The sequence below is a fragment of the Salvelinus alpinus genome, chromosome 27 (genome assembly GCF_045679555.1).
Source record: "Salvelinus alpinus chromosome 27, SLU_Salpinus.1, whole genome shotgun sequence".
Lineage (NCBI taxonomy): Eukaryota > Metazoa > Chordata > Actinopteri > Salmoniformes > Salmonidae > Salvelinus > Salvelinus alpinus.
The window spans coordinates 4,130,055-4,157,228 of NC_092112.1; the positions used below are offsets into that span (position 1 = coordinate 4,130,055).

A 27,174-nucleotide genomic window follows, 5' to 3' on the forward strand; every position below is an offset into this window, starting at 1 on the left:
TAGCATGTAGGACCTGTTAAAAATGGCCGCGTGCTGAGCCTGGTATCAGAATGACTGAGGAACACGTTATCCCCGTTAATCCCCGGTGTGAGCCGCAAGGCGGTCGAGCACAGACACAGCCCTGATTAAAATAAAACACTCGGCTGTCTATCTCACGCCACACGGAACAGGCCGTGTAAGTCTTTTTAACAAACTCTGTCTGTATAGTATCTTTTTACTCCGAATCTAAAGTGATTATAAAATCAATATACAAAACGCTGAGGTCTTGCATACATTAAGTGTCTAACAGGAGAAAGGGTTAGGGTTAGGGAGCCTGACGGGGGGAAAGGTGTGGCAGCTCTTTTGTTGAGCATGAAAATCTCTTTATGTTCTCAAAGATGCTATGTCTGTTTCTGCGCGCGCTGGATCAGACCGCATCTGTTCTACTCAGGTTCACGTGCCTTTATTTTCTAAAGAAGGGCGAAGACCTCTTCTAATGGCCCGTGTGTGTCCCTCTACCCTTCCTACCAACAGACCACTCACAGGTCTGATAACAATCTACATAACGAAAGTGGCAAAGATAGTGACATATTGAAATATATGAACATTAAATAAAAAAACAATATTCTTATAATCAGAATCACAATATCGGTTATCCTCATCACCATCAATCATAATAGCCTAAATAAGAGAATATTCACAACAGGGGAAAACAATATGGTAGGCAATTGGATCTAGAACACCATCCCCATTATTATAATAATTATTGTTACAGATCCTACCAGGAGACTATTTTACTACGCTATGTTATAATAATATTATTCAACAAGTTATCACATTATTATCATATCAAGTTATCTATATCAATATTAATAATAAAGTAGTTTATCATATAGACCTATATTAATATTAATGAACTAGTTATAATATAAACCTATATTAATATCAATTAACTAGTTATAATATAAACCTATATTAATATTAATGAACTAGTTATAATATAAACCTTTATCAATATTAATGAAGTAGTTATCAAATTAATCTATCAGTCGATGTGCCCTTGAGCAAGGAACTTCATCCTAATTTGCTCCAGTGGTGCTGTACTGCTATGACTGACCCTGTAAAACAACACCTATCACACTACTATGACTGACCGTGTAAAACAACACCTATCATACTACTATGACTGACCCTGTAAAACAACACCTATCACACTACTATGACTGACCGTGTAAAACAACACCTATCATACTGCTATGACTGACCCTGTAAAACAACACCTATCACACTACTATGACTGACCGTGTAAAACAACACCTATCATACTGCTATGACTGACCCTGTAAAACAACACCTATCATACTACTATGACTGACCCTGTAAAACAACACCTATCATACTACTATGACTGACCCTGTAAAACAACACCTATCATACTACTATGACTGACCCTGTAAAACAACACCTATCATACTACTATGGCTGACCCTGTAAAACAACAGCTATCATACTACTATGACTGACCCTGTAAAACAACACCTATCATACTACTATGACTGACCGTGTAAAACAACACCTATCATACTGCTATGACTGACCCTGTAAAACAACACCTATCATACTACTATGACTGACCCTGTAAAACAACACCTATCATACTACTATGACTGACCCTGTAAAACAACACCTATCATACTACTATGACTGACCCTGTAAAACAACACCTATCATACTACTATGACTGACCCTGTAAAACAACACCTATCATACTACTATGACTGACCCTGTAAAACAACACCTATCATACTACTATGACTGACCCTGTAAAACAACACCTATCATACTACTATGACTGACCCTGTAAAACAACACATTAAACCTATCAGGTGTTTGTGACAATAAAATATTTGTTTTATTATTTACAAAAACAAATATAATTAATAATATACATATAAACGTATATTAATATTACGAATCAAGTAGTTAAATAAAAACCTATTATTAATCAAGTAGTTATCACATAAACCTATATTAATAGTATTGATCAATTAGTTATAATTTAAACCTATATTAATATTACTTAGTTCTACAATTAAAGTAGTTCTACAATAGCTCTATATTAATATGATTAGTTGAATAAATATATATATATATATATAGGCCTACCAGTTGAATTACTTCTGGTATCCTAGCAGTTTGGTTGTTCAGTTTTAAAAGGAATATTGCAATAAAGGAATGATTTTTTCTGTCCCGTGTAGCGTGTTTAACCGGAACCGCAGCTCAGATGTTGCTGCATAAAGAACCGGTTGATTGACATTAAGTCGGTAATTGGATAAACTACGGTGCTTTATGGCGCTCCCGCGACCCATTGTGCCGCGAACCCGGATCCCTTAATCCGCCTTTCAGAGGAGAGAGAAACAGCGGCTTCACACCGCCTCACCAGCCGGACAAACACACTATTTCTTTACATCTAAAAGAATAGTTAAAATATATGTCACGTGCATATGGAGTAAAGTAGAGGGTGGACTGCATAATGGAGGTGGATTTCTCAGATTAACCGTTTAAATGCAGCATTTATTCTATTTCGTTTTGTTCTAGATGACTTCATCTTAATTTGACCCATTTTGATTTAACTTCTCTCCATCGAGTATAATATTAGACTAATGTAGGTATCGACTGTCATACATGGAATGTTCTGTTTCTATTTTGACTGAACCCTCCTCCTGCTGCTTTTCAAAAGGACTGCAACGCGTGAGAGGGAACAGAGCTGGGCTAGTGTCTGTGTTTGGAAAGGGCGGAGACGGACTCTGACCATAGAGATAGATAGAGGACTCATCTTTGTATCTGTGCCATTCTAGCGTATGTGACAGCATGGGCGCCATTGAGACTACATCCATTTTAAAGTAGTACATTTTGTTCTAATTCATTATCTGATTGTTCCCAACTCATAGGAATCAAGACCCAGTTGACTACTTTAAAATGGTGGAACGCCTCAATGGCAATGTCCATTCTTAAACGGGTTATATACATGGTGAGTACTCTATCTATCTATCTATCTATTTATCTATCTATCTATCTATCTATCTATCTATCTATCTATCTATCTATCTATCTATCTATCTATCTATCTATCTGTCTATCTGTCTGTCTGTCTGTCTGTCTGTCTGTCTGTCTGTCTGTCTGTCTGTCTGTCTGTCTGTCTGTCTGTCTGTCTGTCTGTCTGTCTGTCTGTCTGTCTGTCTGTCTGTCTGTCTGAATGAGACAAGCGTTAGGAGATAGCGGTTAGGTTTAAGGAGCTAGGAGCTAGGAGCTAGGAGTTAGGGCCTGAAAATAACTTTGTAGTTCATTATAGCCAGTGTGGCTGTTGGATGAAAAATGTCAGCAGCTGTGTTTAGACTTGGTGTTTGATCAGGATTACAACAGTGGGGGAGAGGAGAAGAGTGGAGTGGAGAGGAAGGAAGAGGAGAGGAGCAGGGAGTAGGGGAGAGGGGAGGAGAAGATAGGAGGGGAGAGGTGAAGAGGGGAGGGGAGAGGAGCAGAAAGGAGAGGAGGTGAGAAGAGAAGAGGGGAGAGGAGGGGAGAGGAGAGGAGGGGAGAGGAGCAGGGAGTAGAGGAGAGCAGAAGATAGGAGGGGAGAGGAGCAGGGATTAGGGGAGAGGATAAGATAGGAGGGGAGAGGTGAAGAGGGGAGGGGAGAGGAGGGGAGAGGAGCAGAAAGGAGTGGAGAGGAGAGGAGAAGAGGGGAGAGGAGGGGAGAGGAGAGGAGGGGAGAGGAGCAGAAAGTAGGGGAGAGGTGAAGAGGGGAGGCGAGAGGAGAGGAGAGGAGCAGAAAGGAGTGGAGAGGAGATGATAAGAGGGGAGAGGAGGGGAGAGGAGAGGAGGGGAGAGGAGCAGAAAGTAGGGGAGAGGTGAAAAGGGGAGGGGAGGGGAGAGGAGCAGAAAGGAGGTGAAGAGGGGAGAGGAGAGGAGGGGAGAGAAGACAAGAGAGGAGAGGAGGGGAGAGGAGAGGAGAGAGGAGGTACCTGCAGGTCATCCGCCCCAGGGGTAGGGAGCCCCAGACCTGCCGCAGGCAGCAGCCTCTGGTCGTGGTGCATGCTATACTGTCCGCCGTGTGACGTCATCAAAGACAGGTCATGTCGCCGGTAAGCGTCCAGGCAGCCCAACTCGCGCCTCTGCTGATCATCCAGGCACGAGGACTTGAGTGCACGGGCACTGTGCAGGTTGATGAAGTCTGCATCTCCATGTGTCGCATGGTGAATCTGCTGGTAGTACTGCCCGGAGTGGAGAGAGTTGAGGCCGTACGCCTCTGGGCCCACGGCTGGGTGGGAGTGCTGGAAGTCATAGTGGAAGGACTGGTGGTGCAGGGGGGTGTACTGGTGGTTGGTGGAGAAGTAGGGCGAGGCGAACTCTGTAGCCGCCGCGGGGTAGGCTGTGAGCGGCGAGGACGAGCTGTAGGCCACCGAAGAGTTGGCGACGCTCTCGAGGCAACCGAGTTGCATCAGACGATAACTGTTGGACCCGTCATGACGTATCTGAGAGGAAGAAGGGGAAGGAACATCTCAGCAGTGTCATTTCATTTACAATCTCTTTAACCGCCAGCTGTCTCCCAAACATGTTTTTTATTTTTTTATTTCACCTTTATTTAACCAGGTAGGCTAGTTGAGAACAAGTTCTCATTTGCAACTGCGACCTGGCCAAGATAAAGCATAGCAGTGTGAACAGACAACACAGAGTTACACATGGAGTAAACAATAAACAAGTCAATAACATGGTAGAAAAAAAATGAGAATCTATATACAATGTGTGCAAAAGGCATGAGGTAGGCAATAAATCGAATAATTACAATTTAGCAGATTAACACTGGAGTGATAAATCATCAGATGATCATGTGCAAGAAGAGATACTGGTGTTCTCACACACGTTGACACAACGGAAACACTCAAGACGCTTATAAAAAAAATACATGAATATGTCATTCCACGAGCCCACGGTGTTTGTATGTGCATGTTGTTCACCGTTCTGTCATGCTGGGCTCATCGTTTTAGAGCTCATGGTGTTTTATTTTTATATTATTACTATCGAACTGCGGTCTCAGCTTTACGCGAGCCGGATGGCAGGTGAGTAGGGTGAGCCACCATAATGTTCTAATCACTCCTGTTACCGGTTTTACACACAGGAGGCTCATCTGCCTCTCTCTCTCCACACTAAAACAACCCCCATTACACCAAGACAGTCCTATCCCCGGTCCCACGATATATCAAGCCCTGTTTTCTGGGGACCCATTCACAATGATTTGTACTCTAAATCTACATGTAGCCTCACAAACAGTTGTGATTAATATAACTGATAGAGAATATTCCTTAATGTTATTTATAATGAAGAATGAAGAAGAGTGATAATATATAAATACCTCGGAATCATGGACCAGGCCGGGAAATGTGGCTGACATGTTCTTGCTCCGGTAACCCGCTTTCCCTCTTGATCAAATAAATGATTTCCGTTAAAATCCCCAACACGAAAGAAATGTAAAAAGTCCCTGCGTCGAGCCGCAGATAGCTGGTGAAACAAGAGCGTTTCCCCTCTGTACCATCACACCGGCTGGCGCGCCGATTTTGTACTTGCAGGGTATTTCTGTTGTGATGTCGTCGGTGGTCCCCTGATAATATAGTTAGAAAATTAAGCATCAGCACTGAGGAATGGATGGAGGACAATAGAAGAGCTGCTTCCATCCCAGGAGACAAGGAATAAATATTGTATCTTCCCTAATAAGGAACCGACACTCTTTCATCAATTTTTGTGGACATTTTCTTTTTGCTCGTTTGTATTTGCTTTCTTCGTTTCACCCACATGGCTTAGACCTAGGCTATTACAACAGGAATTGGATTTTCAACAGAAATGTAAGTTGCTTTTAAAACATCCCCTGGTTTATATATTGATTATTACTTAAAAATGTATTTTCGTTTAAACTAAATGTGTTTAATGTATTACATTTTTTCAAACATAGCACTCCATTGCCGTGCACGTCACCGAATCTCTATTAAACCAATTATTATTACTACTACTATTAGCATATGACGAGCCGATTACTAGTACTATTATTATTTATGTTTTATTGTTATTGTTATCCTTATTATTTGTGTTTAATTATTATCATTATTGTGTCTAATTTCAGACATTTTATTGTGGTTATTATTATTATTATTATGCTCTCCTCATTGTTTTTAAATCTAATAGACTCGATATTAAACAGTAAAAATATGCTGGAAATAACGAAGATATTATGTTTTGATCGGAATTATAAATATTGAATGAGTGTACTACCTGGGAAGAAGATCATTTCGTGGAGATTAATAACGAGAACAATCAGGAGATACTTTCTGCCAACAGCTCTGGATTTCTCTGAGGAATCAACCTCGTTCCTTTGCTCTTATGTCGCTAGTGGAACAAGGACATTTATAACGTACATTTATCGGCTAACAAAATGTTATTTCACAGTGAATTGTTGAGGCGTTGTGGTATCACCGGGGTGAGTGTGTGTTTCTGCTCTGCGCTCGGGCGGAGGGGGGATACGGCTTCAGCTCATGACAGAAACGGAGACACCGACTCATCTCTTTTCTTTGTAGAGCCTCTTCAACCGGGGCTCAAGCGCTGTGTAGAAGTGTCAACGTTGTGTTGCCCTCAAGCAGGTCGACACAATACTCTGACTCCATTGTGTGAGTGGCGGGCGCATGAATGGAGGTCAGCTTATTATACACTTTAATATTCGGTTAAGACCGGGAGGCCAGTGCGAGACAGCGGTCAGTATGATGAGCTCAACCACCCGCACTCACCTGGAGCCAGTTTGATGGTAAACAGGTCGGTAGAGCGAGAGAGAGCGAGAGAAAGAGAAAGAAAGAGAGAAAGAGCAAGAGAGAGCCTGTTGGTAACAGCCGGTAGAGAGAGAGGATAGAGAGATAGGATGGTCTGCCAGTAACGGGCCAGTAGAGAGAGAGGAGGGTAGAGAGAGAGGGGGGTCTGCAGGTAAGGGGCTGGTAGAGAGAGAGGAGGGATTTGTACATCGTTGTACATCGTTACAACACTGTATATAGACATAATATGACATTTGTAATGTCTTTATTCTTTTGGAACTTCTGTGAGTGTAATGTTTACTGTTCATTTTTATTGTTTATTTCACTTTTGTATAATATCTACTTCACTTGCTTTGGCAATGTAAACATATGTTTCCCAATAAAGCCCCTTGAATTGAATTGAGAGAGGAGTGTAGCGAGGAAAAGATACATGTGGAATAACAGAAGGCTGTGCTTCCGGTCAGGCCCTGCAGCTCTCTGTCTGTCTGCCTCAGTACTCAACTATTCTAGCAGTCTGTCAGATATAACACACGCACTGAGGGAGAGAAGGAGAGAGGGAGGGTGAGAGAACATTAAGCGAGTCTAAGCGCAAGGGCAGAACGGTGCTTTTAGTGTTTTAAAGCCTGGAGCTCTGCTTATTTAACCCGAATTATCGAAATTACTCCAGGAGATACTACATCCACCCGCCCACTCCACTCAAAACCGGCAACTTCAACATGCGCGCAGACACGTTTATCAATGTTAAACTTAAACAGCGGTTGTGTTTTAAACTGTATTGGTGTGATATTTAAATTATGACTCTGTGTCATTATAATGACCAATCACCACAGACCCCGCTACAGACCGACCGACAGGCAGGCAGGCAGGGCCTTTAGACGCCGTTATTTACTCTTAATCTTTAATTAAAAAACTATTTCTCCATCTGTTCCTATACAGGTCTCAGGCCTATCACTAAATAACCACCACAACACTCTCTCATCTCAACAATATTACACTGCCTCTCTTCTAAATAATATCATCATTCAAATGAGAAATTATAACCGCAAAACAAAATCATGAAACACACACATTATGGAAGGTTTAGCCTAATATATGCTTTTTATTAAAAAATAAAGTTCTCAAGGCCCACAAGCCCGTGAGTAAATTAAGTAATTCGATTGTTTTGCCTCGAGGCTTGATGAAGGCCAGTTGTCGCACGTGAGGATTAAGCTTTTCCACCAGGCAGAGCGCGCTGTCTGTGCGCGAGGCACCAGTTGCGCGGTAGACGGTGCTAATAGGGCTTAGCTCGTGGAGCAGCCTCGCGGACTGGGCAGGAAGCGCCAGATGCGCAGTGAGTTCGAGCCCGGACCGGATCCATCTGCTGCCCTGCTCGGAGAAACTAGAGCTCCAACCCTTAGAATCTCAGCGCGGGAGCGAAATTAACACTCAGACACACAGGGTGAAATCATAATATTTACTGTCAAATAGACTACTATAACTCTATACTATTATACAATAATAACTATCACAGTATAATATATATAGTGTAATACAGTTAACCGTGGCTATCAACATCCAATTGAGATGGAAATCCGCTTACTCTTTATGCTAAATATACTAGCCTATCTCTATATCATAAATATACTAGCCTATCTCTATATCATAAATATACTAGCCTATACTCTATATCATAAATATACTAGCCTATACTCTATATCATAAATATACTAGCCTATACACTATATCATAAATATACTAACCTATACACTATATCATAAATATACTAACCTATACTCTATATCATAAATATACTAACCTATCTCTATATCATAAATATACTAACCTATACTCTATATCATAAATATACTAACCTATCTCTATATCATAAATATACTAACCTATCTCTATATCATAAATATACTAACCTATACGCTATATCATAAATATACTAACCCATACTCTTTATCATAAATATACTAACCTATACGCTATATCATAAATATACTAACCCATACTCTTTATCATAAATATACTAACCTATACGCTTTTAGAGTAAAATGTAGACCTACTTGAAAGAAAATGTCACCACTGTGATTGGAGAGTGATGAAGACCCTGTTAAAGCATTTTAATGTTGTCTCTTAGATGAGTCACTATTACCAACTTGTCTTCGGCGTCTTGAGCTTGTTTTCTGTGCTTCCACTGGGACTAGAATCTAATCGAAATATTCACGTGAAAGAACCATTTACAGACCACTATTGTGAAAAGCTACAGGCCTTGTTGGAGATCTGGGATCATTTTTGTTGTACTTTCACAACACGACCAGCATAGGTCTAATTCTATAAAAATATTGCAACGTTTATAAATCAAGTTGAACCGTAATTGTGCAGGCTTTGGAGCAGGCTTTGCTTATATTGTTTTGTCAATATGTCAATGTGCTTGTATCAGTCCCAATTCAAATTAACCTGAAATATTTTTTTTTTTAAAGAAATGCCAGATCGTTTCCTCTTGACGTCCTTTCTCCTCTCTTGCTCCCTATTTATCTCTACGTCCTTTCTCCTCTCGTGCTCCCTATTTATCTCTACGTCCTTTCTCCTCTCTTGCTCCCTATTTATCTCTACGTCCTTTCTCCTCTCTTGCTCCCTATTTATCTCTACGTCCTTTCTCCTCTCTTGCTCCCTATTTATCTCCACGTCCTTTCTCCTCTCTTGCTCCCTATTTATCTCTACGTCCTTTCTCCTCTCGTGCTCCCTATTTATCTCTACGTCCTTTCTCCTCTCTTGCTCCCTATTTATCTCCACGTCCTTTCTCCTCTCTTGCTCCCTATTTATCTCTACGTCCTTTCTCCTCTCGTGCTCCCTATTTATCTCCACGTCCTTTCTCCTCTCTTGCTCCCTATTTATCTCTACGTCCTTTCTCCTCTCGTGCTCCCTATTTATCTCTACGTCCTTTCTCCTCTCTTGCTCCCTATTTATCTCTACGTCCTTTCTCCTCTCTTGCTCCCTATTTATCTCCACGTCCTTTCTCCTCTCTTGCTCCCTATTTATCTCTACGTCCTTTCTCCTCTCTTGCTCCCTATTTATCTCTACGTCCTTTCTCCTCTCTTGCTCCCTATTTATCTCTACGTCCTTTCTCCTCTCTTGCTCCCTATTTATCTCCACGTCCTTTCTCCTCTCTTGCTCCCTATTTATCTCTACGTTCTTTCTCCCCTCTTGCTCCCTATTTATCTCTACGTTCTTTCTCCATGGGATTATAGGCCTACCGACGTTTGTTTCCAGCAGTGGATTTCAGTTATTAGCGGAAGTGCAAATGCTTCACGTGAGCAGGCTATATATCAATGCAATGCTGGTTTTGTTTATTGTTATTCATTGAACTTATTTTACAGAGACAGTACAAATCAATCCACATTTTATCACACCAATGTAAAGATGTATCAATTTAAAGCTAATTCTCATCAGTCGAGCAAGTTCAAATTAGCCTATATCAACAATATGTTAACAATTTGATCAATCAACAATATCGACATCAATAGCATAATACTACTACTACTAAAACAGACACCATCACAATCCAAGAAAAAAAAATACACATTTAACAAAATATTTAAAATTAATAATTTCTAGAAAAGCTATTTTAAGGGATGCAGACCTATAGGTTGGATATTAATGTGTTGTATTGAACGAAGTGCTGAGGTCTGTTTGGTTCTGTGGACTGTGGTGTGTTGTAGGACTGTGGTGTGTTGTAGGACTGTGGTGTGTTGAGGACTGTGGTGTGTTGTAGGACTGTGGTGTGTTGTAGGACTGTGGTGTGTTGAGGACTGTGGTGTGTTGTAGGACTGTGGTGTGTTGAGGACTGTGGTGTGTTGAGGACTGTGGTGTGTTGAGGACTGTGGTGTGTTGTAGGACTGTGGTGTGTTGTAGGACTGTGGTGTGTTGAGGACTGTGGTGTGTTGTAGGACTGTGGTGTGTTGTAGGACTGTGGTGTGTTGAGGACTGTGGTGTGTTGAGGACTGTGGTGTGTTGTGGGACTGTGGTGTGTTGAGGACTGTGGTGTGTTGAGGTCTGTTTGGTTCTGTGGACTGTGGTGTGTTGAGGACTGTGGTGTGTTGTAGGACTGTGGTGTGTTGTAGGACTGTGGTGTGTTGTAGGACTGTGGTGTGTTGAGGACTGTGGTGTGTTGTAGGACTGTGGTGTGTTGTAGGACTGTGGTGTGTTGTAGGACTGTGGTGTGTTGTAGGACTGTGGTGTGTTGTAGGACTGTGGTGTGTTGTAGGACTGTGGTGTGTTGTAGGACTGTGGTGTGTTGAGGACTGTGGTGTGTTGTAGGACTGTGGTGTGTTGTAGGACTGTGGTGTGTTGAGGACTGTGGTGTGTTGTAGGACTGTGGTGTGTTGAGGACTGTGGTGTGTTGTAGGACTGTGGTGTGTTGTAGGACTGTGGTGTGTTGTAGGACTGTGGTGTGTTGTAGGACTGTGGTGTGTTGTAGGACTGTGGTGTGTTGTGGGACTGTGGTGTGTTGTAGGACTGTGGTGTGTTGTAGGACTGTGGTGTGTTGAGGACTGTGGTGTGTTGTAGGACTGTGGTGTGTTGTAGGACTGTGGTGTGTTGTAGGACTGTGGTGTGTTGTAGGACTGTGGTGTGTTGTAGGACTGTGGTGTGTTGAGGACTGTGGTGTGTTGTAGGACTGTGGTGTGTTGAGGACTGTGGTGTGTTGAGGACTGTGGTGTGTTGAGGACTGTGGTGTGTTGAGGACTGTGTTGTGTTGAGGACTGTGGTGTGTTGAGGACTGTGGTGTGTTGTAGGACTGTGGTGTGTTGTAGCACTGTGGTGTGTTGTAGCACTGTGGTGTGTTGTAGGACTGTGGTGTGTTGTAGCACTGTGGTGTGTGCATGTGGCAAAGTTGTAAACAGTCTGACACCGAACTCATAAGGCCGTGAGCGTCTGTTACCTTTCCACCGCCAGCCACTATAAGATTCTCGGTCAGAGGCGACTTAACAACCGCCACGACAACAGCCTGGTACTGACCTACATAGTACAGTAATGGGATGTTAGCCAGGTTGCTAAAATGGAGGAGGAGGAAGGGGGATCAGAATCAATGCCTGGTTTATTTACAGATTTACACAAAATGTATTTCACAGAGCAGTAGGTGTGGAGCAGGAAACAGTGGTCAGTATTTAAATGAAGCCTGTAGAGGCCAGAGCCCATTCAAACAAACAGGCGTTACGGTCTTCTAATATGCCTGTAGTATTAACCACATTAGCAATGCACTATTTACACACACTAACAGCCCAAACATAAACACATAGGCCTACAGATTGAAATGTCTCGTTAATAGTGTAGTTTCTGGCTTTTATTTGTAATTAGGATGTTTTATTGTTTTAATTAATAACTATAATTGCGCTGTAGATTTAGTCGAAACCCTTGGTTCATGCCTCTCGAAACTCCATCCCAGCCTACCCTCCCAGCCTCCCTAACCCCTACCCTCCCAGCCACCCTAACCCCTACCCTCACCCCTCCCCCTTACCCCCAACCCATGGGCTACCTCTCACCCCTCACTCGTACCCCTCAGTCATAGTCCCATAAAGTCATCATGTAGCTGTTATAAGGAGCTGCCTGTAAGCCTGGGCAGCTAGCCGGTCACGGCCCGGTCACGGTGCTGTGTTTTCTGAAGCCCCTCCGGAACCAAGGTAGATTGGTTTACATCTAACAATATATTCATTTGAAACCACCTAGTTAAAAAGGCCCTAAACTTAATATTTTGTTGTGTAACCTTTATTTGAATAGGCAAGTCAGTTTTAAGCATAAATTCTTAATTACAATGACGGGCCTACCCGGTCAGTTAAATAGGCTTTAACAATCACCTGTTCAGGCAGGACAGAAAGGTAAATAGTCCAGAGGTCCACTAAAACCCCTTAACATATAGTCTAACCCTATACTGTTAAACATATAGATTAACCATATAGTGTTAAACATATAGATTAACCATATAGATTAACCATATAGTGTTAAACATATAGATTAACCATATAGATTAACCATATAGTGTTAAACATATAGACTAACCCTATACTGTTAAACATATAGATTAACCCTATACTGTTAAACATATAGATTAACCCTATACTGTTAAACATATAGATTAACCATATAGTGTTAAACATATAGACTAACCATATAGACTAACCATATAGACTAACCATATAGATTAACCCTATACTGTTAAACATATAGATTAACCATATAGTGTTAAACATATAGATTAACCCTATACTGTTAAACATATAGATTAACCATATAGATTAACCATATAGTGTTAAACATATAGATTAACCCTATACTGTTAAACATATAGATTAACCATATAGATTAACCCTATACTGTTAAACATATAGATTAACCATATAGTGTTAAACATATAGATTAACCCTATACTGTTAAACATATAGACTCTATGTAACGGATGTGAAATGGCTAGCTAGGTAGTGGTGGTGGGCGCTAGCAGCCTTTCAGTCGGTCACGTCACTTGCTCTGAAACCTAGAAGTAGTGGTTCCCCTTGCTCTGCAAGGGCCGCGGCCTTTGTGCAGCGATGGGTAACGATGCTTCGTGGGCGACCGTTGTTGATGTGTGCAAAGGGTCCCTGGTTCGCGCCCGGTTCGGGGCGAGGGGACGGTTTAAAGTTATACTGTTACGCCTACACTGTTAAACATATAGACTAACCCTGCATTGTTAAACATATAGACTAACCATATAGACTATATAGCATACCACCCTGCATACCACTGCTGGCTTGCTTCTGAAGCTAAGCAGGGTTGGTCCTGGTCAGTCCCTGGATGGGAGACCAGGTGCTGCTGGAAGTGGTGTTGGAGGGCCAGTAGGAGGCACTCTTTCCTCTGGTCTAAACAAAGATCCCAATGCCCCAGGGCAGTGATTGGGGACACTGCTCTGTGTAGGGTGCCGTCTTTCGGATGGGACGTTAAAACGGGTGTCCTGACTCTCTGAGGTCATTAAAGATCCCATGGCACTTATCGTAAGAGTAGGGGTGTTAACCCCGGTGTCCTGGCTAAATTCCCAATCTGGCCCTCAACCATCACGGTCACCTAATTAATCCCCAGTTTACAATTGGCTCATTCATCCCCCTCCTCTCCCCTGTAACTATTCCCCAGGTCGTTGCTGCAAATGAGAACGTGTTCTCAGTCAACTTACCTGGTAAAATAACGGTAAAATAAAATAAATAAAATAAAACTAACCATATACTGTTAAACATATAGACTAACCATATAGACTAACCATATAGACTAACCCTGCATTGTTAAAAATATAGACTAACCTTATACTGTTACACATATAGACTAACCATATACTGTTAAACATATAGACTAACCATATAGACTAACCATATAGACTAACCATATACTGTTAAACATATAGACTAACCCTATACTGTTAAACATATAGACTAACCATATAGACTAACCATATAGACTAACCATATAGACTAACCCTGCATTGTTAAAAATATAGACTAACCTTATACTGTTAAACATATAGACTAACCATATACTGTTAAACATATAGACTAACCATATAGACTAACCATATAGACTAACCATATAGACTAACCCTATACTGTTAAACATATAGACTAACCATATAGACTAACCATATAGACTAACCCTATACTGTTAAACATATAGACTAACCATATAGACTAACCATATGGACTAACCCTATGCTGTTAAACATATAGACTAATCCTATAGACTAAACATATAGACTAACCCTATACTGTTAAACATATAGACTAATCCTATAGACTAAACATATAGACTAACCCTATGCTGTTAACCATATAGACTAACCATATAGACTAACCCTATACTCCTATAGCATAGTGCCCTCAAAACCCATCACTCAGCTAAGGACCCTGGCACTAAACACCTCCCTCTGCAACTGGATCAAATCAAAATCAAATCAAATCACATTTTATTTTTCACATTCGCCGAACACAACAGTTGTAGACCTTACATTGAAATGCTTACTTACAAGCCCTTAACCAACAATGCAGTTCAAGAAATGTATTTAAGAAAATTGTTTGCCATGTTGTTGGAAATAATCCTGGAACTCCTGTGGTTAGGGTGAATCCCATCTCTTTTTAAAGGTGATGGTTGCTCCCACAGCAAATCAAAGTTGTCACAAAAATAGACATTCCTGTCATTGCAAAGTTTTTTCATGCACTCATTCAGGGCAGAGTCGGCTAAAACGTTCCGAACCTCTTCGGTAGCATGGGAGGGGGCCAGAGATAATTATTCTCTTCCCTGTGCTAGTGAGGGTGTAAGATTTTTTTCTGTTGTCCTCCCTCAGTTCCTCAGATCGCCTAAAACTAAAGGTCGTTAAAAAATTACGTGAGTGAAGATGGTGTCAATATTGGAGTATCGTCTTGCGAGTGTCCTGTCTCCCATGGGTCACGGAGTTGAGCTGAACATCTGCCCGTTGGTTGGGACAGATCAATGCCGCCCAACTCACTGGCAGCTTTGCTATAGGAGGCATTTAAAACTGAGATTTGGGTTGCCTGGGTTACAGCCAGGTTGGTGTACTTAGAAAGTAGGTTTTCCTTTTCTCTCAGCCGAGCTGACAGCTGGGGGATCTCTTCCTAAGATGCTGGTGTCCTTTTCTCTCAGCCGAGCTGACAGCTGGGAGATCTCTTCCTAAGATGCTGGTGTCCTTTTCTCTCAGCCGAGCTGACAGCTGGGAGATCTCTTCCTAAGATGCTGGTGTCCTTTTCTCTCAGCCGAGCTGACAGCTGGGAGATCTCTTCCTAGGATGCTGGTGTCCTTTTCTCTCAGCCGAGCTGACAGCTGGGGGATCTCTTCCTAAGATGCTGGTGTCCTTTTCTCTCAGCCGAGCTGACAGCTGGGAGATCTCTTCCTAGGATGCTGGTGTCCTTTTCTCTCAGCCGAGCTGACAGCTGGGGGATCTCTTCCTAAGATGCTGGATGGTTGTGTATTTAGGGCAGACAAACCCCTGTCCATTTTCCAATTGCACCTTATATTCATCTTGTGATTGTGCGGAAAACATCTCACTCCTGACATTTGTGCCCAGCTGTGGACAAAAACACCGCTAGACTAGCACTGCTAGCTCTGCTTTCATGATGGCTGGCATATAACTGATACTTAACCGGAATCCGGAACACAAACTTGCAGTCCCAGCCATAAAGGCTGACCTCGTTGCGGAATCCATAGCAATGCAAACTTTAGCTATGATTAAACACATTTGAATTAAACCTATTTCATAAAAACAACAAACCGAGTGTAGACAGTAAACTGCTCTGTTACGCGCTTGGATGACATCTGTTGCGTTCTGACTTCTAGAGGACTTGTAGAATCAAAGTAAATGACCAAACTATATTGCTACTTCTGGGAAACAAATTTGCTAACCCTATAGACTAACAGTATAAGGTGAGTCTATATTGTTAACAGTATAGGGTTAGTCTTTATGGTTAACAGTAAATGGTTAGTCTATATGGTTAGTCTATATGGTTAACAGTATAGGGTTAGTCTATAGGGTTAGTCTATATGGTTAACAGTATAGGGTTAGTCTATAGGGTTAGTCTATATGGTTAACAGTAAATGGTTAGTCTATATGGTTAGTCTATATGTTTAACAGCATAGGGTGAGTCTATATGGTTAACAGTATAGGGTTAGTCTATAGTGTTAGTCTATATGTTTAACAGCATAGGGTTAGTCTATATGGTTAACAGTATAGGGTTAGTCTATAGTGTTAGTCTATATGTTTAACAGCATAGGGTGAGTCTATATGGTTAACAGTATAGGGTTAGTCTATAGGGTTAGTCTATATGTGTAATAGTATAATGTTGGTCTATAGGGTTAGTCTATTTGTTTAAGAGTATAGCGTGAGTCTATATGGTTAACAGTATAGGGTTAGTCTATATGGTTAATAGTATAGGGTTAGTCTATATGTTTAACAGTATAGGGTGGGTCTATATGGTTAACAGTATAGGGTGAGTCTATAGTGTTAGTCTATATTTTTAACAGTATAGGGTGAGTCTATAGTGTTAGTGTATATGTTTAACAGAATAGGGTGAGTCTATAGGGTTAGTCGATAAGGTTGGTATATAATGTTTGTCTGTAGGGCTAACTGTATAATGTGAGTCTATTTGGTTAACAGTATAGGGTTAGTCTATATGGAGTTAGTCTATATGGTTGGTCTATATGGTTAACAGTATAGGGTGAGTCTATAGGGTTAGTCTATAAGGTTGGTATATGATGTTAGTATGTAGGGCTAACAGTATAGGGTGAGTCTATTTCGTTAACAGTATTGGGTTAGTGTATATGGGTTTAGTCTATATAGTTAGTCTATATGGGTTTAGTCTATATAGTTAGTCTATATGGGTTTAGTCTATATAGTTAGTCTATATGGGTTTAGTCTATATAGTTAGTCTATATGGGTTTAGTCTATATAGTTAGTCTATATGGGTTTAGTCTATATAGTTAGTCTATATGGGGTTAGTCTATATGGGTTTAGTCTATATAGTTAGTCTATATGGGTTTAGTCTATATAGTTAGTCTATATGGGTTTAGTTTATATAGTTAGTCTATATGGGTTTAGTCTATATAGTTAGTCTATATGGGGTTAGTTTATATAGTTAGTCTATATGGGTTTAGTCTACATAGTTAGTCTATATGGGGTTAGTCTATATGGGTTTAGTCTATATAGTTAGTCTATATGGGGTTAGTCTATATGGGTTTAGTCTATATAGTTAGTCTATATGGGGTTAGTTTATATAGTTAGTCTATATGGGTTTAGTCTATATAGTTAGTCTATATGGGGTTAGTCTATATGGGTTTAGTCTATATAGTTAGTCTATATAGTTAGTCTATATGGGGTTAGTCTATATAGTTAGTCTATATGGGGTTAGTCTATATGGGTTTAGTCTATATAGTTAGTCTATATGGGGTTAGTCTATATGGGTTTAGTCTATATAGTTAGTCTATATAGTTAGTCTATATAGTTAGTCTATATAGTTAGTCTATATGGGGTTAGTCTATATGGGTTTAGTCTATATAGTTAGTCTATATGGGGTTAGTCTATATAGTTAGTCTATATGGGTTTAGTTTATATAGTTAGTCTATATGGGGTTAGTCTATATAGTTAGTCTATATGGGGTTAGTCTATATAGTTAGTCTATATGGGGTTAGTCTATATAGTTAGTCTATATGGGGTTAGTCTATATGGGTTTAGTCTATATAGTTAGTCTATATGGGGTTAGTCTATATGGGTTTAGTCTATATAGTTAGTCTATATGGGGTTAGTCTATATGGGTTTAGTCTATATAGTTAGTCTATATAGTTAGTCTATATGGGGTTAGTCTATATAGTTAGTCTATATGGGGTTAGTCTATATAGTTAGTCTATATGGGGTTAGTCTATATAGTTAGTCTATATGGGTTTAGTCTATATGGGTTTAGTCTATATAGTTAGTCTATATGGGGTTAGTCTATATGGGTTTAGTCTATATAGTTAGTCTATATAGTTAGTCTATATGGGGTTAGTCTATATAGTTAGTCTATATGGGGTTAGTCTATATGGGTTTAGTCTATATAGTTAGTCTATATAGTTAGTCTATATGGGGTTAGTCTATATAGTTAGTCTATATGGGTTTAGTCTATATAGTTAGTCTATATGGGGTTAGTCTATATGGTAAACGGTATTGGAGTTAATCTGTACGTTTAACAGTATAGGGTGAGTTTATTGGGTTTAGTCTATATAGTTAGTCTATATGGTTAACAGTATAGGTGGTGAAATAATGGTGAAAAAATAAATAAATAAAATAGACTTAGGGTTAGTATAGGTATAGGGTTAGTAAATAGGTTTAGTCTGTATGGTTAAACAGTATAGGGTTAGTCTATAAGGTTTGTCTTAATGGTTAACAGTATAGGGTTAGTCTATAGTGTTAGTCTGTATGGTTAAACAGTATAAGGTATACTAACACTATAGACTCACCCTATACTGTTAAACATATAGACCCACCCTATTCTGTTAAACATATAGACAAACCCCTATAGACTAAGTAAACATGTAGACTAACCCTATAGACTAACTGTATACTGTTAGACATATAAATTAACAATATAGACCAACACTATACTATTAAACGTATAGACTAACCTTGTAGACTAACCCTACAGACTAACACTATAATGTTAACCATAAAGACTAACCCTATAGACTAACCTTATACTGTTAACCATAAAGACTAACCCTACAGACTAACCTTATACTGTTAACCATAAAGACTAACCCTACAGACTAACCTTATACTGTTAACCATAAAGACTAACCCTATAGACTAACCTTATACTGTTAACCATATAGACTAACCCTATAGACTAACCTTATACTGTTAACCATAAAGACTAACCCTACAGACTAACCTTATACTGTTAACCATATAGACTAACCCTATAGACTAACCTTATACTGTTAACCATATAGACTAACCCTATAGACTAACCTTATACTGTTAACCATAAAGACTAACCCTATAGACTAACCATATGTTCCATCGCACATCTGAAGTCAATGTAATTCTCCGGTTGGAACATTATTGAAGATTTATGTTAAAAACATCCTAAAGATTGATTCAATACATCGTTTGACATGTTTCTACTGACTGTTATGGAACTTTTTGACATTTCGTCTGCTTTTAGTGAACGCGCTTCGTGACTTGTTTTTTGTTTATTGTTTTTGTTTGGATTTGTTTACCAAACGCGCTAACAAAAGTAGCTATTTGGACATACATGATGGACATTACCGAACAAATCAAACATTTATTGTCGAACTGAGATTCCTGGGAGTGCATTCTGATGAAGATCATCAAAGGTAAATTAATATTTATAATGTTATTTTCTGACTTCTGTTGACTGCACAATATGGCGGGTAACTGTATGGCTTGATTGGGCTCTGAGCGCCGACCTCAGATTATTGCATGGTTTTTGCTTTTTCCGTAAAGCCTTTTTGAAATCTGACACAGAGGTTGCATTATGTAAAAGTTAATCTTTAATTCTATGTAAAACATGTGTCTTTCATCAAAGATATGATGAGTATTTCTGTAATTTGATGTGGCTCTCTGCAATTTCTCCGGATATTTTGGAGGCATTTCTGAACATGGCGCCAATGTAAACTGAGGTTTTTGGATATAAATATGAACTTTATCGAACAAAACATATATGTATTGTGTCCTATGAGTGTCATCTGATGAAGATCATCAAAGGTTAGTGATTCATTTTATCTCTATTTCTGCTTTTTGTGACTCCTGTCTTTGGCGGAAAAATGGCTGTGTTTTTCTGTGATTTGGCGGTGACCTAACATAATCGTTTGTGGTGCTTTCACTGTAAAGCCTTTTTGAAATCGGACACTGTGGTGGGATTAACAAGAAGTGTATCTTTAAAATGGTGTGAAATACTTGTATGCTTGAGGAATTTTAATTATGAGATTTCTGTTGTTTGAATGTGGCGCCCTGCACTTTCACTGGCTGTTGTCATATCGATCCCGTTAACGGGATTGCAGTTAAATTGTTTTACTTGGGTGAAACGTTTCAGGTATCCTTCCACAAGCTTCCCACAATAAGTTGGGTCAATTTTGGCCCATTCAACCTGACAGAGCTGGTGTAACTGAGTCAGGTTTGTAGGCCTCCTTGCTCGCACATGCTTTTTAAGTTCTGCCCACAACATTTCTATGGGATGAGGTCAGGGCTTTGTGATGGCCACTCCAATACCTTGACTTTGTTGTGCTTAAGCCATTTTCCACAACTTTGGAAGTATGCTTGGGGTTATTGTCCATTTGAAAGACCCATGTGTGACCAAGCTTTAACTTCCTGACTGATGTCTTGAGATGTTGCTTCAACATATCCACATCATTTTCGCTCCTGATGATGCCATCTATTTTGTGAAGTGCACCAGTCCCTCTTGCAGCAAAGCACCACCACAACATGATGCTGCCACCCCCGTGCTTCACGGTTGGGATGATGTTTGTCAGCTTGCAAGCCTCCCCCTTTTTCCTCCAAACGTAACGGTGGTCATTATGGCCAAACAGTTCTATTTTTGTTTCATCAGACCAGAGGACATTTCTCCAAAAAGTCTAATCATTGTCCCCATGTGCAGTTGCAAACCGTAGTCTGGCTTTTTTATGGCGGTTTTGGAGCAGTGGCTTCTTCCTTGCTTAGCGGCCTTTCAGGTTATGTCGATATAGGACTCGTTTTACTGTGGATATAGATACTTTTGTACACGTTTCCTCCAGCATCTTCAAAAAGTCCTTTGCTCTTGTCCTGGGGTTGATTTGCACTTTTCGCACCAAAGTACATTCATCTCTAGGAGACAGAACGCGTCTCCTTCCTGAGCGATATGACGGCTGCATAGTCCCATGGTGTTTATACTTGCGTACCATTGTTTGTACAGATGAACGTGGTACCTTCAGGTGTTTGGAAATTGTTCTCAAGGATGAACCAGACTTGTGGAGGTCTACAGTTTATTTTCTGAGGTCTTGGCTGATTTCTTTTGATTTTCCCATGATGTCAAGCAAAGAGGCACTGAGTTTGAAGGTAGGCCTTGAAATACATCCACAGGTACACCTCCAATTGACTCAAATTATGTCAATTAGCCTACCAGAAGCTTCTAAAGCCATGACATCATTTTCTGGAATTTTCCAAGCTGTTTAAAGGCACAGTCAACTTAGTGTATGTAAACTTCTGACCCACTGGAATTGTGATACAGTGAATTATAAGTTAAATAATCTGTCTGTAAACAATTGTTGGAAAAATTACTTGTGTCATGCAAAAAGTAGATGTTCTGAATGACCTGTCAAAACTATAGTTTGTTAACAATACATTTTTGGAGTGGTTGAACAATGAGTTTTAATGACTCCAACCTAAGTGTATATAAACTTCCGACTTCAACTGTATCTACACACCAACCATGATGCTGTCAGGTTTATGTATGTGAACGACACCAACCTTTTACTGAAGTGAGTCCACTAAGAAAATATATCATCCATCAAAATATAGTTATGTGTGTGTGTGTGTGTTTTGATGATGTTAGTTTAATGTGACTCAAGCTGTTCCTGCAATGAACTCATTTACTACTGAGAACCATCACACACACACACACACACACACACACACACACACACACACACACACACACACACACACACACACACACACACACACACACACACACACACACACACACACACACACACACACACACACACACACACACACACACACACACACGCACACACGCACACACAGACACACACAAACACAAACCGTTTGAAAGGAATGCAAAGAAATAACTAGAGAAGAGAGAACACAACCCTCCCATTCCACTGGGAATTATAGTATTCCTTCTCCGCTTCTCTCTCTCTAACTTCCTTTCTCTAACTCTCTCTCACTCTCTCTATCCATATCTCTCTCTCTTTTATCCATTTCTCCCTCTCTTCCTCTCTCTCTACCTCTCTCTCTCATCCATCTCTCCCTCTTTTCCTCTCTTCCCCTCTCTCTCATCCCACTCTCCCTTTCTCTCTCTCTCTCTCTCTCCCTGTCTTCCTCAAATCCTTTGTCTCTCTGATTATGCAGCTGATCCCATGGTGCACTGCTCTCTAAGATCATCCACCTGTCAATCACACACACACACACACACACACACACACACACACACACACACACACACACACACACACACACACACACACACACACACACACACACACACACACACACACACACACACACACACACACACACACACACACACACACACACACACACACACACACACACACACACACTAGTGTCAGTCTGCCAAGTGTTGATGTAAAGGTGAAGATTTTAATGTTATCATTGTCATGAGAACACACATTAGACTGTTAACACGATATACACGTTAAAATATTAACACAATACGCACGTTAGACTGTTAAAACAATACAAACATTACAATGTAAACACAATACACACATTATAATGTCAACACAATCCACATTTTATAATGTTAACACAAAACACATTATAATGTTTTACACCTTACACACCATATAATGTAAACCTCTTGTAGAATATGCATATAATTTACAGATTAGGATAGAAAACACTCCAAAGTTTCCAAAACTGTCCAAATATTGTCTGTGAGTATAACAAAACTGATTCTGCAGGCAAAAACCTGAGAAAATCGAACCCGGAAGTGATTTTTTATTTTTTTAATCTGTTTCCTGGCCCGTCTTTCTTCCATTTAAAGGGGTATCAACCAGATTCCTTTTCCAATGGCTTCCTCAGTCTGTGACCAGGCTTTAGACATAGTTTCAGGCTTTTATTTTGAAAAATGAGCGAGATTTTTCAAAAGTAGTCAGGTGTCCTCTGATTAGTTCCTGCACGCGAGAGGGGTAGCTCTCCATTTTCTTTTTCTCTCTTTTATTGAATAGGTTACGGTCTGGTTGAAATATTATCGATTATGTTTGTTAAAAACAACCTGAGGATTGATTATAAAAAACATTTGACATGTTTCTACGACCATTACGGATACTTTTTGGAATTTTCGTCGAACGGAACGAGGCTTTGGTTTTCTGAACATAACGCGGAAGCGTTTTTTTGTTATAAAAGTAATATTTATCGAACAAAAATAACATTTGTTGTGTAACTGGGAGTCTCGTGAGTGCAAACATCCGAAGATTATCAAAGGTAAGCAATTAATTTTATTGCTTTTCTGACTTTCGTGACCATGCTAATTTGGGGCTAGCTGTTCTAGCATTGATTGATACACTCACAAAAGCTTGGATTTCTTTCTCTGTAAAGCATATTTTCAAAATCTGACACGATAGGTGGATTAACAACAAACTAAGCTGTATTTTGGTATATTTCCCTTGGTATATTTCGCATGATTATAAATATTTTTTGTAATATTTTGCGCCCTGCAATTCAGCGGTTGTTTAGGAAAATGATCCCGTAAAAGGGATCCGTAGCGCAGAGAAGTTAACACAATACACACGTTCAATTGTTAACACAATACACACATAAGACTGTTCATGCAATACACACATTATACTGTTAACACAATACACACATAAGACTGTAAACACAATACACACGTTAGACTGTTAACACAATACACATGTTATAAGTTAACACAATACACACATTAGACTGTCAACACAATACAGACGTCAGACTGTTAACACAATACAGATATTACAAGGTTAACACAATACACACATTATAATGTTAACACAAAACACACATTACAATGTTAAGGTTAACACAATACACGTTAGACTGTTAACATTATACACGTGTTGAAATGATAACACAATATACATGTTAGATTGTTAACACAATACACACGTTAGACTGTTAACACAATACACACATTATAATGTTAACACAATACACACATTATAATGTTAACACAATACACACGTTAGACTGTTAACACAATACACACATTATAATGTTAACACAATACACACATTTTAAAGTTAACACAATGCACAGATTATAATGTTAACACAATACACACATTTTAAAGTTAACACAATACACACGTTAGACTGTTAACACAATACACACATTATAATGTTTATTTATTTTATTTTATTTTTATTTTATTTTTTTTGGGGGGGGTTGGATCAGCTTAATATTGCGGAAAGAATGTTGCTTCCAATGTAATTGTCTGCATCATTTCCAATCCCCCATATTTTTTTGGGTAAATATATATATCCATACACGCATGCATACATATACACATATATACATACACATACCTATATAGACATACATACTTTTTTAAAGAATATACCTTTATTATTATTCCCCGCACCCTACCACCGATCCCCCAATTGGAGTAAACTAATAAACACTTCTGCTTTTACCTTCAATTTATACATCTTATACCCATCTTACAGACACAGTCCACTTTACAATAGTTCTCTCTTATTTGTTCTTAGTCCTTCCTCTATTTCTGTTGTCCATCCAATTTTATTTCCACTTGTAACTGTGCTATTTCACAAAAGCTCCGCACCTATACACATTTCACAGATCCCGTATGCCCTACATTGTTTATCTTGTTATTAGTCCCACCCTTCAGTTCCACTCAACCCCTCCCATCTATCTTCCAACATCATCCATTTCGGATTTTTATTTGCCATATATTTTTCAACTGTGCTGTGATGCTTCACAAAAGACTTGAACCTTCCTATTCTCATAGCTTCTATAGATTATAAATTAAAAATAAACATTTTTGCTAAAATAATTATTATATTATTGATTGATTGACTATGGCTTTTCAAATCCCCCAGTATTGCTATCTGTAGCGTTAGTTTTAGGCAAATGTTGCAATTCTTCAGCCATTCCTGGACCTGTGACCAAAAACGAGCTACATATGGACAATACCAAAATAAATGATCTAATGACTCTGCCTCCTCACAACAGAATCTGCAGAGCTGGGAAGATTGTATACCCCATATATATAACATTCTATTAGTTGCAAGAATTTTGTACAGTAATTTAAATTGAAAAATTCGAAGTTTTGAATCCGGCGTTGTTTTGCGTATCAATTCATAAACCATGTGCCATGGAATGGGTACATCGAAAATCTCTTCCCAACTATTTTGCAATTTATATGGCACAGCTGTCAGTTTTTTGGTCCTTAAATGAAATTTGTATATATTTTTATTTATCACACTTTTCTTTAACCATTTATGTTCTTTAATACAGGGCCGACATACAAGTTCCTTACTTTTTTCCCCTTCTACTTGCCTCTTCCATTTTTGTGGTAATGCTGCAATTAATTGGTTGTAATTTTGGGTAGAGCAGACATTTCCATATGTCTGTGTTAGCTGCATGTGTGACATAACTCCACCAGTCCTATTTATGACATCATTCACAAAAATTATACCTTTTTTAAACATTTCTTCAATAAATACAGTTTTTTTTATCAATTACTATATTTGAATTTAACCACAATATTTGTTGTACTATTTGTTCCGTCCTTTCAGGTGGATTAAACTGAAATTGCAACCAACTTTCTAAGGCTTGTTTAAAAAATAAGGATATTTTGGAGATTATTTCCTTTTCAAACAACCGAAAGTGAGCAGGTGTAATCTGAATAAAGGGGAAAAGGCCCTTCTTGAATATAGGATGAGACATTCGTACCAATTTACTAGAGAACCAGTTTGGATTTAAGTATAACTTTTGTATGACTGATGCCTTTAGTGAGAGGTCTAATGCTTTAATATTTAATAATTTCTGCCCTCCGAATTCATATTCGTTATATAAATAGGCCCATTTAATTTTATCTGGCTTGCCGTTCCAAATAAAATGGAATATTTTTTGTTCATATAATTTAAAAAGCAGGTCACTAGGTGTAGGCAAAACCATAAGCAAATAGGTAAACTGTGATATGACTAAAGAGTTAATCAGGGTGATTTTTCCACAAATAGACAGGTATTTTCCTTTCCATGGTAGCAAGATCTTATCTATTTTTGCTAACTTTCTATAAAAATTTATTGGAGTGAGATCATTTCTTTCTTTTGGGATTTTTATACCGAGTATGTCCACATCTCCGTCAGACCATTTAATTGGTAAACTACATGGCAATATAAAATGTGTATTTTTTAGTGATCCAATACGTAATATGGTACATTTATCATAATTTGGTTTTAATCCAGAGAGGATAGCAAAGGTATCTAGATCCTCTATGAGGCCCTGGAGGGACTCTAGTTGTGGTTTTAAAAGAAAACATGAATCATCAGCGTACAATGACACCTTAGTTTTTAAGCCACGGATTTCTAATCCCTTAATATTAATGTTTGATCTAATTTTAACAGCTAACATTTCGATGGCAATAATAAATAGATATGCCGATAGTGGACAACCTTGTTTTACTCCTCTAGATAGTTTTAAACTTTCTGAGATGTAGCCATTATTTACTATTTTACACCTAGGGTTACTATACATAATTTTAACCCATTTTATAAGAGATTCCCCAAAATTGAAATATTCTAGGCATTTATATATAAACTCCAGTCGTACTTTATCAAAAGCCTTTTCAAAATCAGCTATGAAAACCAGGCCTGGTGTCCCCGATATTTCATAGTGTTCTATTGTTTCCAGTACTTGCCTTATATTATCTCCAATGTATCGTCCATGTAAAAAACCTGTCTGATTAGGATGAATAATATCTGACAAAACTTTTTTTATTCTATGCGCCAAGCATTTTGCTAGGATTTTTGCATCACAACACTGAAGTGTAAGAGGTCTCCAATTTTTTAATTGGACTGGATCTTTATATATACCACTTGG

At 39.2% G+C, this 27,174-nt stretch overlaps 1 protein-coding gene and 1 long non-coding RNA gene across 2 annotated transcripts in view; one reads left to right on the forward strand and one right to left on the reverse strand.

Annotated features, from left to right (window-relative positions):
• LOC139555904 (transcription factor AP-2-delta-like) overlaps positions 1–5,586 on the reverse strand; it is a 19,284-nt gene extending 13,698 nt beyond the window's left edge. The window contains exons 1-2 of the mRNA XM_071369268.1: positions 5,390–5,586; positions 4,002–4,511 (exon numbers count right to left, since the gene is read on the reverse strand). Of these exons, the coding sequence (XP_071225369.1) occupies positions 4,002–4,511; positions 5,390–5,428 (549 nt within the window). The 5' untranslated portion in view covers positions 5,429–5,586. The remainder of the gene's footprint in view (positions 1–4,001; positions 4,512–5,389) is intronic.
• An 18-nt stretch (positions 5,587–5,604) lies between these two features.
• LOC139555905 (uncharacterized) overlaps positions 5,605–27,174 on the forward strand; it is a 38,091-nt gene continuing 16,521 nt past the window's right edge. The window contains exon 1 of the long non-coding RNA XR_011671037.1: positions 5,605–5,876. This is a non-coding gene — a long non-coding RNA (uncharacterized lncRNA). The remainder of the gene's footprint in view (positions 5,877–27,174) is intronic.